The sequence below is a fragment of the Anopheles cruzii genome, chromosome 3, assembly GCF_943734635.1.
Source record: "Anopheles cruzii chromosome 3, idAnoCruzAS_RS32_06, whole genome shotgun sequence".
Classification (NCBI taxonomy): domain Eukaryota; kingdom Metazoa; phylum Arthropoda; class Insecta; order Diptera; family Culicidae; genus Anopheles; species Anopheles cruzii.
The window spans coordinates 58895226-58908814 of NC_069145.1; the positions used below are offsets into that span (position 1 = coordinate 58895226).

General features: G+C 45.1%; 1 protein-coding gene across 1 annotated transcript; it reads left to right on the top strand.

The window, feature by feature from the left end:
* The first annotated feature begins 2444 nt into the window (after nucleotides 1-2444).
* LOC128270685 (fibrinogen-like protein A) lies at nucleotides 2445-3446 on the top strand. The gene has a single exon (XM_053008097.1). The coding sequence runs from the start codon at nucleotides 2445-2447 to the stop codon at nucleotides 3444-3446; it is 1002 nt and encodes a 333-aa protein (XP_052864057.1).
* The last annotated feature ends 10143 nt before the right edge of the window (nucleotides 3447-13589 follow it).

Consider the following 13589-nt stretch of genomic DNA (forward strand, 5'->3'; position numbering starts at 1 on the left):
CTAGCTTCGAACGGTGCAGTAATTGACAGTAGAGATCTGAATTTAGTGTTTGGCTACACGGAAGCCACTCATAATAAACGATTCCTTTCCAGTCCCATCATATACACAGTAGAACCTTCCTGGCCGTGAGTCCTGGTTTGGCCACCGGTTAAGCTGCTTCACCAAGCTTAGACCACGATCATTTTCACACAGTATTGTCGTATGTAACCCATTTCTTATCCCCAATACCCATCCGTTTAAGAAATAGGTCGATTTCGTTCCGTTTGGCCAAAACTTCACCGATGGAAATTCGAGCCATCATGTTTTTTTGGTGTAAATAGGGTGGCGCCCGCTGATAGAGCAGTCGGTAGTGCTCTTCGCTGTCACGCAGCTGGCCTGGGTTTCGAATCCCGGGATCGGTTGTCACTCAACCGGCCATGGTTTCGATTCCCGATACCGGCGTGACAGGGGGGTTGGCGCGGGGCTAACAATCCCGTCCGTAAAAATTAAATGTTACAGAAGAGCATCAGAGATTAGCATTGTCTCTGGTGCCAGGCCAAGACTGCTCAGCGGTTGTAGCGCCAAAAAAGAAGAAGAAGAAGGGTGGCGCCCAAACATCGAGCTTCTTCGTGAATCCAGCTTTGCGCCTGACTTAAAACTCTTCGATGATTGATCTTTAGCTCCTGGCCGATGCTATGATTACTAAAATGCCGATCTACTTTGATTATTTCTGTGATTTTATCGACATTTTCGATGACGTGTATGTCTAGGCTTTAATATGAAAATTAACTCGATCACTAAAGGCATCTATCGTGAAAATAATGGATTTCTTTTTAGACTACCTAATACTTTAAACAGTCCGGTTCTCAACGCAAAGACCTAGTATATAAAAATGGTTGTTTGTCTGTCTGTACCGCATTTTCTTCAAAACTACTGAACCAGACCGCGTGAAATTTTGCACGGCGTAGTTTTGTAACCTCGGATTGTGAATAGGAAAGTTTGACCCTCCCACACTTCCGGTGAGGGGGGGCTCCCATACAAACGTAACGTAACGTAACGTCCCATACAAACGTTTTCGAGCAAATCGAACCAAATTCGGCAGATGGGAATTTTGGGGAAGGGGAAAAGTTCTGGTGAATGTTTGAAACCCCCCGCTACTTTACCAAGCCCCCTTGGCCTCCTATACAAAATTGGGGTAAATTGCAGCAAAATTTGAAAAGTGTTCAAACAATTCCACAAACAAACAAACAACAAGTGTCGTTCAAGTTTAGGACTGTATCAAGAACGAAGTCAATGTTAAGTCTATGGCTATATCAATAAGCAGTGTTGTGGTTCGGAAAAGCCACATATCGTGCAAGAGAAGCCAATGCACCCACAACGAGTGACTGTTTGGTGCGGATTTTTGCTGATTGCTTCTTCGGCGAAATTGAAGCTGAGAACTTGGACGCCATTTGGGTTCAACAAAACGGTGCTACGTGCGATACAGCGACAGCCACAATCGATATTTATGTTATGCGAACAAACCAGCAATTATTGACAACTTCAAGATCCAAATTCCAGTTACTATTGGCGAAATAAAACCAGATTCAATCGAAAATGTACTCAAAAATAGGTCGACCGAATAAGCTACTGCCAAGCCAATCGTGGTGAATATTTTACCAAAATTGTTTTACATAAAAAAATAGAATCAACCTTTCAATCAAAAGTTCAAGCGTCGAACAATATTCGGCCGTTTTTATTTTATAACCCAATGAAAAAGTGTGCACTTATTTAACCACACTGTACAAAGCAAATGGCAATCATGTTGTCCTACGTATAACTTTATGTTGCTGCCCTCGTATGTTTTGCTTTTGACAGGATACTATATTAATAGTCGGTGGTGAAAAGCCTTAATGTGACTGAAGCATATTAAAACTGCGCACTTTTTGTTTAAGCATTGTTAAAAGAAAATTTAGAACACGGTCCAAGTCTAAGTAATCAGCAAACTTGTTCCACGCATTGCAAAAGTGTGCATCACACCAAAGTTCGTTGTTCGACAAGCACATTACAGTATCAAAACATTATCAAGCTATATAATGAAGATTCTGTTATCAGTAATTTATGTATAAACCATAGACTTTAATGTTAAATCAAGTTGCTCGCAGCTACGTTATCGCACTTTTAACCAACACCATGTTAACGCTTACTTTTGCGGTTAGGTAGACGAAGAAAACAAAACGAAGACGAAGTAGATTCTCACGTTTTTACTTCTATATAAAGCGAATTTTGGACCCTTGAGCTCATTTGTGTATTTTGGAAACGATAAGTCAGCAAAGTGTTGTGAAGTGTGTTTCGGAAGCATGGGGCCTCTAGCATGGACAGTGTTCTTGTGCATCGTCAGCAGTGCTAGATCGGGTGGCGTGATTTTCGACGAAACTGATTCTGCTACACCATGTTCTGCTAGCTTCTCTGGATATGCTTTCGAGATGCTCATGGCAAAGCTAGACTACATGCAGCACAGTGTTCTGGAACTACAGATCGAATCGGCCAAGCAGCGGGAAGAGCAAGCTGACACTAAGACGCACATGACCGTGGGACTAGACCAAATGCAGCAAAGCTTTTTGGGGCTACAGAGCGAATGGGCCAAGCACCGGGAAGAAGCTGCGCAAAACCAAAATAACAGCGATAAGAGCCTGGTCGATATTAAGAGGGCCGTGCAGAACAATTTCGATTCGATGCGTCGATTGGAGGATGATGTTGGACGCAACTTTACTCTCCTACAGGAACGATCATGGCAGATTTTGGCGCAAATACCTACGCGTGTTACAAAGAAGACCAATCCTCTTTCTTATGTGCCCTATCGTTCGTGCAGTGACATTCGGAATGCACAATCTGGGGCATATATTATCCAGGCGAACGATGAAAGTAACCCTTTAATGGTGTACTGTCAGAGGGATGTGAAGGATGGAGACAGCTGGTTGGTGATACAGCACCGATTCGATGGATCGCTAAACTTCTTTCGCAACTGGAAAGAGTATCGGGATGGTTTCGGTAACATTGCGGAGGAGTTCTGGATCGGACTGGAACGACTACATCAGCTGACATCGGGTCGAGCCCATGAACTGATGGTTGAGCTGAGAGACTTTAAGGGGAATTATAAATTTGCACTCTACACAGCATTCGAGATCGGCAATGAAACCGAACAATACAATTTGAAAACCCTTGGAGCGTACCACGGAACTGCAGGGGATTCTCTGTCATATAACAAGAATATGAAATTCTCAACGTACGATCGTGATAATGACAATTATAGTCCCCTAAATTGTGCTGCATTTCATGAGGGTGTCTGGTGGTACAACGTCTGCTCGAACTCCAATTTGAACGGGCCATACAAGAACATAGTAGATCATAGATCGATGTTCTGGTACTACTTCAGCGGTTCCAATGAAGGACTAAGCTTTTCAAGAATGATGATCCGACCAAAATAAACTCTATTGTATATTCGCTCAGGATCAGCTGTGCGTTATCCATTCACTACTAGTGTCCTTCCCTAGGTAGTGTCCTTCACTAGGCAGAAAAACCTCCAACAGGTCAACGTACGTCTCGAAGACTCGAAATAATCATCTTATAGTATGAAAATGCACGATTAAACGTGGCCAAAAAGGAGAAAACCTTCAGCGCCAAACGTCAAATCAAAATAGCTTCTGCTACAGTCCGTAACGTACGCTTTGCCTGGTCTGGAAATCTTAACCCGAGCAGCGACTACTTCCATCACTTTCTTTTTCTACAAATATAAATAATCTATATCTTCTTCTGTATATATAAAAATGAGTGTTATTCTGTCTGTACCGCATTTTCTCCAAAACTACTGAACCAATCCGCTTGAAATTTTGCGCAGCATAGTTTTGTGAATAGGAAAGTATGACCCTCCAACACCTCCGGGAGGGGGTGGCTCACATACAAACGTAACGTACCGTTACGTCTCATACGTAACGTCCCATACGTAACGCCCATGCGTAACGTCCCATGCAAACGTTTTCGAGCAAATCGAACCAAATTCGGCAGATGGGCGTTTTGGCGAAGGGGAAATGTTGTGGTGAATGTTTGAAACATCTCCACTTTTTACAAAGGAGGGCTCCCATACAAAATCTGGGTTAATGTCAGCAAAGCTCGGATATTTTTCAAGCAATTTAAGCCAAACTCAGGTGGTGCGAGTTTTGTCATGTATCCAACGGGAAGCGAAGAGGGAAGCTTCTCACAATCAAGAATCACCCCCAACCCATCACAATCAAGATAGATATGTTTTGAGTTACAAGCAAATTCTCGATATTTTTTGTAGCATCTCACTACAAAACGAAACACGCAACGATATGGTGGATAAATTAATTGCATTTCAATCTTGTCTGTATCTTTATAAGCCAAAAGTTTACGTACCGTGGTACTGAATTGTGGCGTTTATGCTGCCTCGATTAAGCACATGATCCGCAGGCGCCCAATATACTCGCGCATACACATAAAACCTACCAAAATTGAGAACGTATCGTAGATGAAGTTTGCCATTTTTTTTGCAATCGCGCCCCGATGTTGCTACCGCTCTTTTGAGCCACACTAAGTGCAGCGAAGGCAAAACAGTAAACGCTCGAGCCCGGGGGCTCATAATCTGGTTTTCCGTCGCAAAGACTGCATATGCCCGTTTAATAATCGCTTCTAAGTTGAGGATGCTGCTTGCAGGAGGGATCCTTTTTCGTTGCAAGCCAAAAGAACGTCTTCCTTTGTTCTTCCGAATCCCGAAACAGAATAATGTTTCATTGGCGGGTAGCGGTGGCTAAAAAAAATCTGAATGATTACCCTGTGTGATGTCCTAAAACGAAACATAATTTTACGGAAGCAGCAGCACAAAAAGCAACAAAAAAACGCTCCATCCGGTCCGGATTACAAGACGACGTCGTCGTCGCCGAGCGTATAATTTCACAACGGGAGCGAAATCATAAAGCAGCATCGTAACATATCGTCGTTGCATCTGCTTGGCCACGGGGCGGGGGGCTGGGCCGCCGAGATTAGAACTTTCGGTACGCCCCAATATGGTGGTCCCGATGAGCAGAGAACAGAGAACAGATTATCTTCGCTCCATCGACAGATTGCATGGCGGCCGATGTGTGGTCGGCCGAAGACAGGACAGGAGCCGACGACGCAGAAAGATGATTGCAAATTGCAGCGCCGTGTCGCCGGGGCCAGAAGGAGCATATTTTCATATCATCCCCACCAGCAGCACCGAAAGGACGCCCCCGAGAAGAAGCACACAAAAAACACGAAATCTCTTCACGAACATGAACCTTATCGTGAGCCCGCGCTGCACATGGAGGGCGCTGAAAGGGCCTCCGAACGAAGGATGCAAAACCGGGCTGCATCGTCCTGCGGCCTGCACAGCCATCCCGGCCAGTCAGTCAGTCCCTCCGGCCACCGTCAGTCATCTGCGGCGTGGCTTCCGAAACGCTTGGAGCGAGCAACGCAAAGAAGAACGATGGCAGCAGCAGCAGCAGCGAATGGCAATGGCAAGGAGCATAAGCATATTACATTCATAATTCCGTGTAGCATCATATTTTGCTTCGCTCCGCGTACGACGACCAGGCCCACCAGGCCCGGAGGCTGTGTGCTGTTCGGTTTATGTTTCCGATAACATCGAACCACCACCACCGTTGCAGCAGCATCGTTGCGGGTGTGTTCCGCGGTCCACGTACTGCCCGTATCACTTTTCCCGGCCCCGAAAGAGACACCTGATTCCTCCTGCCGTCGCCGCCGCAGCCGCAGAAGGACAGAAGCTTTTTGCGCCTGAAAAGACCCCAACATGGAGACCGAGCATATGAGCTACGTACGATGGGGGGGCGCTGTTTAGCCTTCTGCTCTTTATTATGCTCCTGCCTGCCATGTTCCTGGGGTTCTTGTGCTTATTCGACGATCTCTCTTTTTTGCTCTCCCTCTCGCTCCTTCTCACTTGCTTTCGGGCCCCGGTCCGGAACTCTGATTTAGGACGCCGATGATGGTGATTATTCGGTTATTATTATTGCTATTATTATGGGAAAATAAAACAAAAACCCAGGGCGCAGCATAAACCATCGTGCCGGTGCTGCTCGGCATCGGCCACGAGCATAATGCGAGCACGCACCGCGCGAATTTTTGCTGGCGAAACAGCTACGGTGAAGCTTTTGATTCCACCGTTTTTTATGCTGCATTCGTTTCTCGATCCGTTGTTGGGGCTGCAGGAGATCGTCAAGGAGATCTTTCCCGCCGTGGTCGCCACAAGTTTATGGTGCGGCAATTCATTAGCCGAATGGGCGTGTAAAGGATGAAGATATTGACGGTGACGGTCGAAAAGTTTGGACAACCGAACGAAAAACGGCACCCACCACACCGGGCGTAACTCAGCCGGGACCTCAAAGCGCGGAGGGCCATCAAGCGGCCCCCTTCCAATAAAGTTCCAACAACGCTGGACTCATGTTTCCTCCGACGGGCTGGCCAACCGAGGGCAAACTAATGGCGACCGTTCGGTTAAATGATGTGATTTCGCTCCGTGAACAAGACATCCGATATGCTTAAGTGAGGGAATGATCATCACCGGAGGAGTTAGTTAGTTATTTAAGGGATTTTCTCATTGGTTGACAAGTCTGGAAGGCAGATAATGGCGGGGTTCTATTATTCCAATGATCATTTAACTGGTGATGATGTTAACGGCGGTCACATAACTAGAAACTATGATGCTGCTGACTTATGAAGGTGGACGATTAGCCTTTGAAATTTGATATACTTTCTGCTCTATCGATTTATTGGATTTTTATTTTGTTTGAAACATTATGCAAAACGTGTTGGCGGTACTTCCTTTAAATAATGTGTTTGCTTGACACACATTACATTAATGTGTTTCAGACAATAAATTATGTCGGACGTATGCTTTATTAGACTTTGCTGGGGTTCGTCGTTGGCGTTAAGCAGAGTTTATGAATCTTCGTTTCAGGTTTTTTCCAAAAGAGTGTACAACAATCTGGTTTAATAAAAGTCCGAAGCGAATAGAAATGCTGTCTATATATATAAAAATGGTTGTTTGTCTGTCTGTACCGCATTTTCTCCAAAACTACTGAACCAATCCGCGTGAAATTTTGCACAGCGTAGTTTTGTGACCCCGGATTGTGAATAGGAAAGTTTGACCCTTCCACGCCTCCGGGGAGGGGGGGCTCCCATACAAACGTAACATAAAAATCAGCATAATTCGGGTTGTTTTTGAGCAAATCGAACAAAATTAGGCAGATGGGAGTTTTGGGGAAGGGGAAATGTTGTGGTGAATGTTTCAAACCCCTCACCCCTTTACAAAGGGGGGCTCCCATACAAAATCTGGGTTAATGTTAGCAAAGTTCGGATAATTTTCAAGCAATTTGAGCCAAACTCAAGTAGTGCGAGTTTTGACATGTATACAACGGGAAGCGAAAACGGAAGCTGATCGGATACGGCACCGGGAAACGAAGGAGTAACGTAAGGTGGGACGGGAAACTGAACGAATACGCTACCGGGAAGCCCGATCGTCTGAAAAGGAGGAGTAACGGGAAGCGAAAAGGGAAGCTGATCAGATACGTCACCAAGAAGTCTCTGAAACGCCTCCCAATCGAGAAAGAAGGATGAAATGAGGCGCAGCGACGCGCGCCGGGAACTGCTAGTGTATAAATAAAGTAGTAGTAGACATCTAAAGTATAGGAAATCACCAAATGATGCATAGATTTTCGGTGGTGAGGCTTGCCCGAGGACTCGCCAGTATCAATGGACACCGAGTTAACACTCATTAGTTCACATTAGTTCATAAGCACTAAGATCAACATGAAATACCTTTAAGCGATTTTCAGTTTGACACGCAATTTGATGGCAATTAATTTCACAGGCTGATGTTTTAAGAGCACACTCAGACCAGCACACTCAGAAGAATGAATGGCTGCGACTTAGGTCTATTTAGATCACCTGACCCGAAGGTAAACAAATTAATGCACCTGCACACAACAGCCAGGTTGCCATCCTCCAGTAACGAAAGTGAAATGCTCTCGCCGAAAAAATGTTGGGGAAAGTCGACGCCGAAATGTTATGAAACTTTGAAGAAGGTTTACGCGAATGGTTGGCCATTGTCACTGATCGCCCATTGAGTGGTTCAAATTATTCGGAAAGGAAGCGGAAGACGCTGCAGGTGATCAGCGCTCCGGTTGATTTGTGATTTCAAAAAATAACATGCATGTTCAAAAAATTACCAACAAAATTAAAAAAAACGGTCCTTAAAAACGGCGTATTGGTGCCATTGCTAAGCAAGTGGGATTTAATAAAAAACAGAGAAACAAAAAGTGATCCGAGATGTGGAAAGAGAACTTTTCCATCATATTGTCTAACAAACAGGTAGCATTATGAAACACTCGTCCTATTCGACAGACTTAGAACCATCCTGCTTTAAAGGAACCTGTCACGATTCCTTAGAGGACGCAAAACAAAAACAAACTGTTACTGTAAAAAGTTATTAATAATAATCTGGGAAATTATCGCAATTATTTTGCTTTTTTTTTACAGCACTAGTTTTATTTCACGTTTTCTCATCTCATTCGATCCAAACCTTTACTAAACTTAAACTTTGCGCCTAGTATTGAACATAATTTATGTTTTCTTCCCTTAATAGTTTTAAGCTCTGTTTTCTCCGTAATCGATAATATTCGGAACTGCGAGCATCGGCCACAATTGATTGAATTGTCGACCGGCTGCAGTCCGCACTGAAGGTGGGTCCCAACTTCCTTCCACTGGTTGAAAGAGGTCGAAAGGAAGCCTTCGGGCCATCTTCAGGCTGCATACGCAAAGCGGACAAGACAAGGGACCTACTTGCCTACAGAACGTACACCGCAGTCTTTTTGGTGGTATAATCAAGAGAGACAGAGAGAGAGAGAGAGATAAAGAGCCGATGTATCGAACGAGAAGTGTCTTCCACGAACCGATCACTCGATCATCCGACGTTGTCGTTGTCGGGGCAAATGGGACGCGAGGAAGCGCTGGGCCAGCGAACCCAGCGAACATCACGCAAAATTATGATACGCAGCATCCGACGACGCAATAAAACCGACGCAAGAGGCAAGAAGCAGCACCGAGGCCGGCAATCATGCTGCCGGCTGGGCACGGGATCGAAAGGAAAATGAAAGGAAAATGCGCAAGCGACGGGACGGGTTTCGCTGCAACGGAAGCGCACAACACGGCCCACCGCCAAGCTCCCGAAATCCGGGGAGGTGCACTTGGCGTGCATGGAAATGCGTCGGAAGAACAATAATGATAGTAATACTAACAGCGCATCCCGGAGGCCGCCGCGAAACATAATACTCGCCGCAGAGCGCAGAGCGGAGCGCAGAAGACGCTCCGCGGGAAGACGACAAAGGCCAGGCCAGGGAAACACGGCCAGCGCAGACGGAGCATAAAAGCGAACGAGATACGAGGCAACGGCGATCGCTGTGGCGGTCGGCCGAGTGTAGAATGAATGATTTTATGAATGAACGAAAATTAAAATCGAGTAGCTTCGAGCAAAGTGTAGGTAGTTATCAGCCGGGGAACGAGTTTTACTCCGCCGACCCCGCTCCGCCCGGCCGCCGGCAATTGATGGTTCCGACGCAGTGCGGGAACTGCGGGCGGGACACGGGCACGCCAATTTGCCCACCGTCTGGACGACGGTGGGCTGCGGCTACTGGCTGACCGGCCCCGGGAAGGTACTCGCGCCCGCACGCATAAATGCAACCCCCGGGTTCGAGGCGTTCTTCGCGGACCAAGGGCGGTCCGCTGCCCACTGGCCCACAGTGGCCGGTGGGAGGATGTTTATGCCGCGCTGTTAGGTGGGCTCTGCTCTGCTCTGTTCTGCTGCGTTCTGACGTTGTAGCTCCCCTTTTCCATTCCTGTTCTTCCTGCGCCATCAGTTTCAGACTCCGCAGATTCGCGGGTTTTGTGGTTTGGACGGTGAGATTTGTTGTCGGTTGTTGGGCTTCTTGCATTACCTCCTCGCATCATCATCGTCATCGTCGTCGGCGGCGGCGTCGCCGGTGTCATAGCGAGCAATCCCGGGGGCACTCCCACTCGAGAGAGAGAGAGTGCATTTAGTGTGTGTCTGCTCCGCACGGTCGATCCTTGCAGCATAATGCTGGGGCCGACGCAAAAACTGAACCACGCAAAACACGCAGCAGCAGCATCAATTGTGCTGTGCTGTGCTTCGGCAGGATGCTCCGAGGGAGTTTTGGAGCAAAAACGTGCATTTTTGCCACAATATTTCGTTGCTCTCTGCGAACACTGATGGTTGCCGGTGTTGCTGGTGTTCTTCTTTAATGCACAGTATCCTGTAGGAGTTTTTATCGAGCGGAATGTACCCGGTGCTCGAAGCACCGGGCTTACACATGACGGTTTTTTTGGGCGTTTCGGTGTTTCCAATTGGTAGCAAATAACGTTCACTTGAAAAATGTGGTTGATGTGTTGTGAAATAACTAGTTGATGGCTCGAACTTTACTCGGTGCCGTGTAACGAAAGTGGCGAAATGATCGTTGAACAAATCCCCCACTCGGAATTAGGCTTTCTATGAGAAGAAACAAAAAAAGGTTGGCTGATTTACTTTAATCTAATCTTAATCTTGCTTTACTTTAATCTTTAATCCTTAATATTAACTTTAATCTTTTAGTGAGCAAGTTAGCTTAAAAAGACCATTTTTTTTTCTTGCAAACGCATACAACGTCATGCAAATCCGATTGCAGATTAAAAAGTTATGCGCGTTTATTTCTCAGAAGGTTTATAGCGTGTGTTAAAGAAGTAAGCAAAGGAACCAAGAGCCAACATTAAATTATGGTTTAAACTTGGTAGAATAAGGACTGAGACCTATAGTTTGTTGCAACAAGTTTATAATTATGAGTGTACAAGTATGAGTAGAGTACACCAAGAGTTTTTATGTGCCATAAAGAAAGTCAAAAACAGACAAACAAACAAACAAACAAATTTCGAGAATAAAGACAACGCGGATCACTTTTTAAGATTCGATAGGTTTAATCCTAGTGGAGCTGAAAGTGATACGGTCAACAAGGAATACTATTTAGAAGTACTGAAAAGATTATGGTTAATTTACGATTATGGAATTTTACGAGTGCGATCTGAATTGGATAAGCAAGTGATTTTGTTACACGACAATGCTTCTCCTCACAAGACCGTCGCAGTTAAGGAGTTTACTAACGGGTTAGCTAAGCACCCGGTTAGTTAAACCTACTGTCACATAAAAACGCATAACTTTTGCATGCGTGAATTTGCATTTAGGATGCGGCTCATTTGCATGAATTAGGATGCGTTTTAAAGAAAGAGGAAAACAGGAAGAAAACATCTTTCAAACTAAGCTTCTTACTAATAGATATGGCTGCATTTTATATTTAAAAAGTAAAAGTTCCTTATTTAAAAGACATAATCTGTTGTCGAAAAATAAAAGAAAACATCGGATTAAATACTCGGAGGCTAGCCCTTATCGATTTCAAGTGCCTAATTCTATCGAAAAAACTTCTAAATGACGCCAATTGACACTATGGACGTATGCATTGTTGACGTGTGTAAAATATGCCGAAAAGTAAGTTCTCATTCATGTTTGGTGGACAACAAAAAAATCTTGATATGATTTTGGAAGCTAAGATTGGAGCAACAAATAGTCCAGTCTTAACGCTTAAGATTTCATTTGATTCGAAACACACTGCAACGCATCAGCGCGACGAACTCTTACTATCAAGTGCCGAGGGCTCTAGCTGTCTTGGTGGCTTTCAAAATAACTCCAATTAGCTGAACGATCGCTCTGAGCTAACACTGAACGGTACGTCGTGGTGCATCTGGGAAGAACCAACCTAATCCCGCTGGTAGCGAATGGTCGGAAGTATTTCTAACAAACGCCCCTTGCCAATCCGTTGAGATCAAAACAGAACGCAACATCTTGAAGCGGCGCGATTTTCGGGCACGTTCCGACGGAGGAAGCCGTCGGATGATTTATGACAAAATGCTGCGCTTTTAGTCTGTAATTTATTTTAAATTGTTAATTTGATTCGGTGGAAGTTGCGTTCGCCACGGGAGCGATTAGAGCGCTCCTTGTCCGGCTCTGGAAAATTATAGTTTTTTTTTATGTTGTAGCGCACAACAGCGTTTAAGAATTTTTGTGCCGAGTTTTTGTGGCAGAATTCAACCGAAAATTCTACCCCAGGGAAACATGATGAAAATAATGTTTTCGTGAGCTGATCGTTTCAGTCCTACGCGCAAAATGAGTCAACTCCTGAAAAGTGTAGGCCAAGAAATGCTCGCTCGCCCAGATTGCCGATCACCAACCGCGAGTAGGACGTGAAGGACGAAACGGACGGACTGTTCCGTGGGCCTCGTAATTCAGCGGAATTGTCTGGCCACCTCCACAATACATCCTGCCGGGGTGGACGAGAAGTCCACCGGTCCCCCGGGGGCAGAACGGCGCGGGAAGTGCCACGAGAGAGCGAGTGAGTGTTCGGTTAATTTGCCGTTGCCTTACGCTCGGTGGAGGTTTAATTTTAACGAATTGCAAGGATGTGGTTGGCCGACGTTGGACGAACCGTGTATGACGAGGAGCGAAAAGGGTAACCGACCGACGGGACGGGACCGACGGGACGGGACCGACATTTTTTTTCTCGTCCCTCGCAGGAGGTTCGATTACGCAGAACGGTTGCGTGGACGTGGCCACCACCACTTCAGGCCTGCGAGATCGTTTTGTCCCTCGCTCGGAGAACCGAAAAAAGGCGTCTACCTTCGCATATTTATCACTGCGTACGGTACAGTGCGGTGAATGTTATGCGGCAGGATTTATGTGTGCAAATTAAATGCAACCGCGAGCGGGTAACACGAAATGTAACAAAACGTTTCTACAACTTCTCGAGATCTCCAGCAGATTTTTTTCAATTACCAGACTCGCAAAGAAATGCATTTTTTGTACATTCGCCAAAGTAGGAATCTCCAGAGGCAAAGGCTCATGAAATTATTGGGTTGATGTTTCAGATGATTCTATTCATTCCTACGATTTGATATGTACGTCATATTTTTTATCTGACTTGAAATATGTTAAAAATAAAAACAGTTTAAGTAGTGTTCTGTAAAAATTGAAGTAACTTAGTTTTCTGTGGATCGAAAAGGCCGAGTTTTGTTCTGAATAAAGGGCATCGGCGGGAATCGTTACTTTTGCTTCTTCATTTGAAGAAACATCGTTTGCTTGTGGAAGCTTATAGTGGACATGCTCCAGCAGTGAAAAATTGTGAGATAATTGGTTTCCACCATTCAATTGTGTTGATTTCAATCTGAAGGATGATCATCCTGGTGCACTGAAAAGGTTTGAAGATGAGGAATTGTAGAAGTTGTTGGTTGTTGTAAACGAAATGTGCAGAAACACTAAATGTGTCCCAGGCAGCAGTTTGACATCGTTTGAAAGTCATCGTAGATTTTGAAGTTGTCCTGAATATTTTTAGTTTTCTTCATCGAAAAAACCCTGTACTTTGTTGTTTAATAGGAAAAGGTATCAATTGAGGAGAGCATCACCAGATTGTTTTGATTTCAAAAAATCC

What these genes read in the sequence shown, in the direction of transcription:
- LOC128270685 (XM_053008097.1), top strand. Translation starts at nt 2,445, where the DNA reads ATGCTCATGGCAAAGCTAGACTACATGCAGCACAGTGTTCTGGAACTA.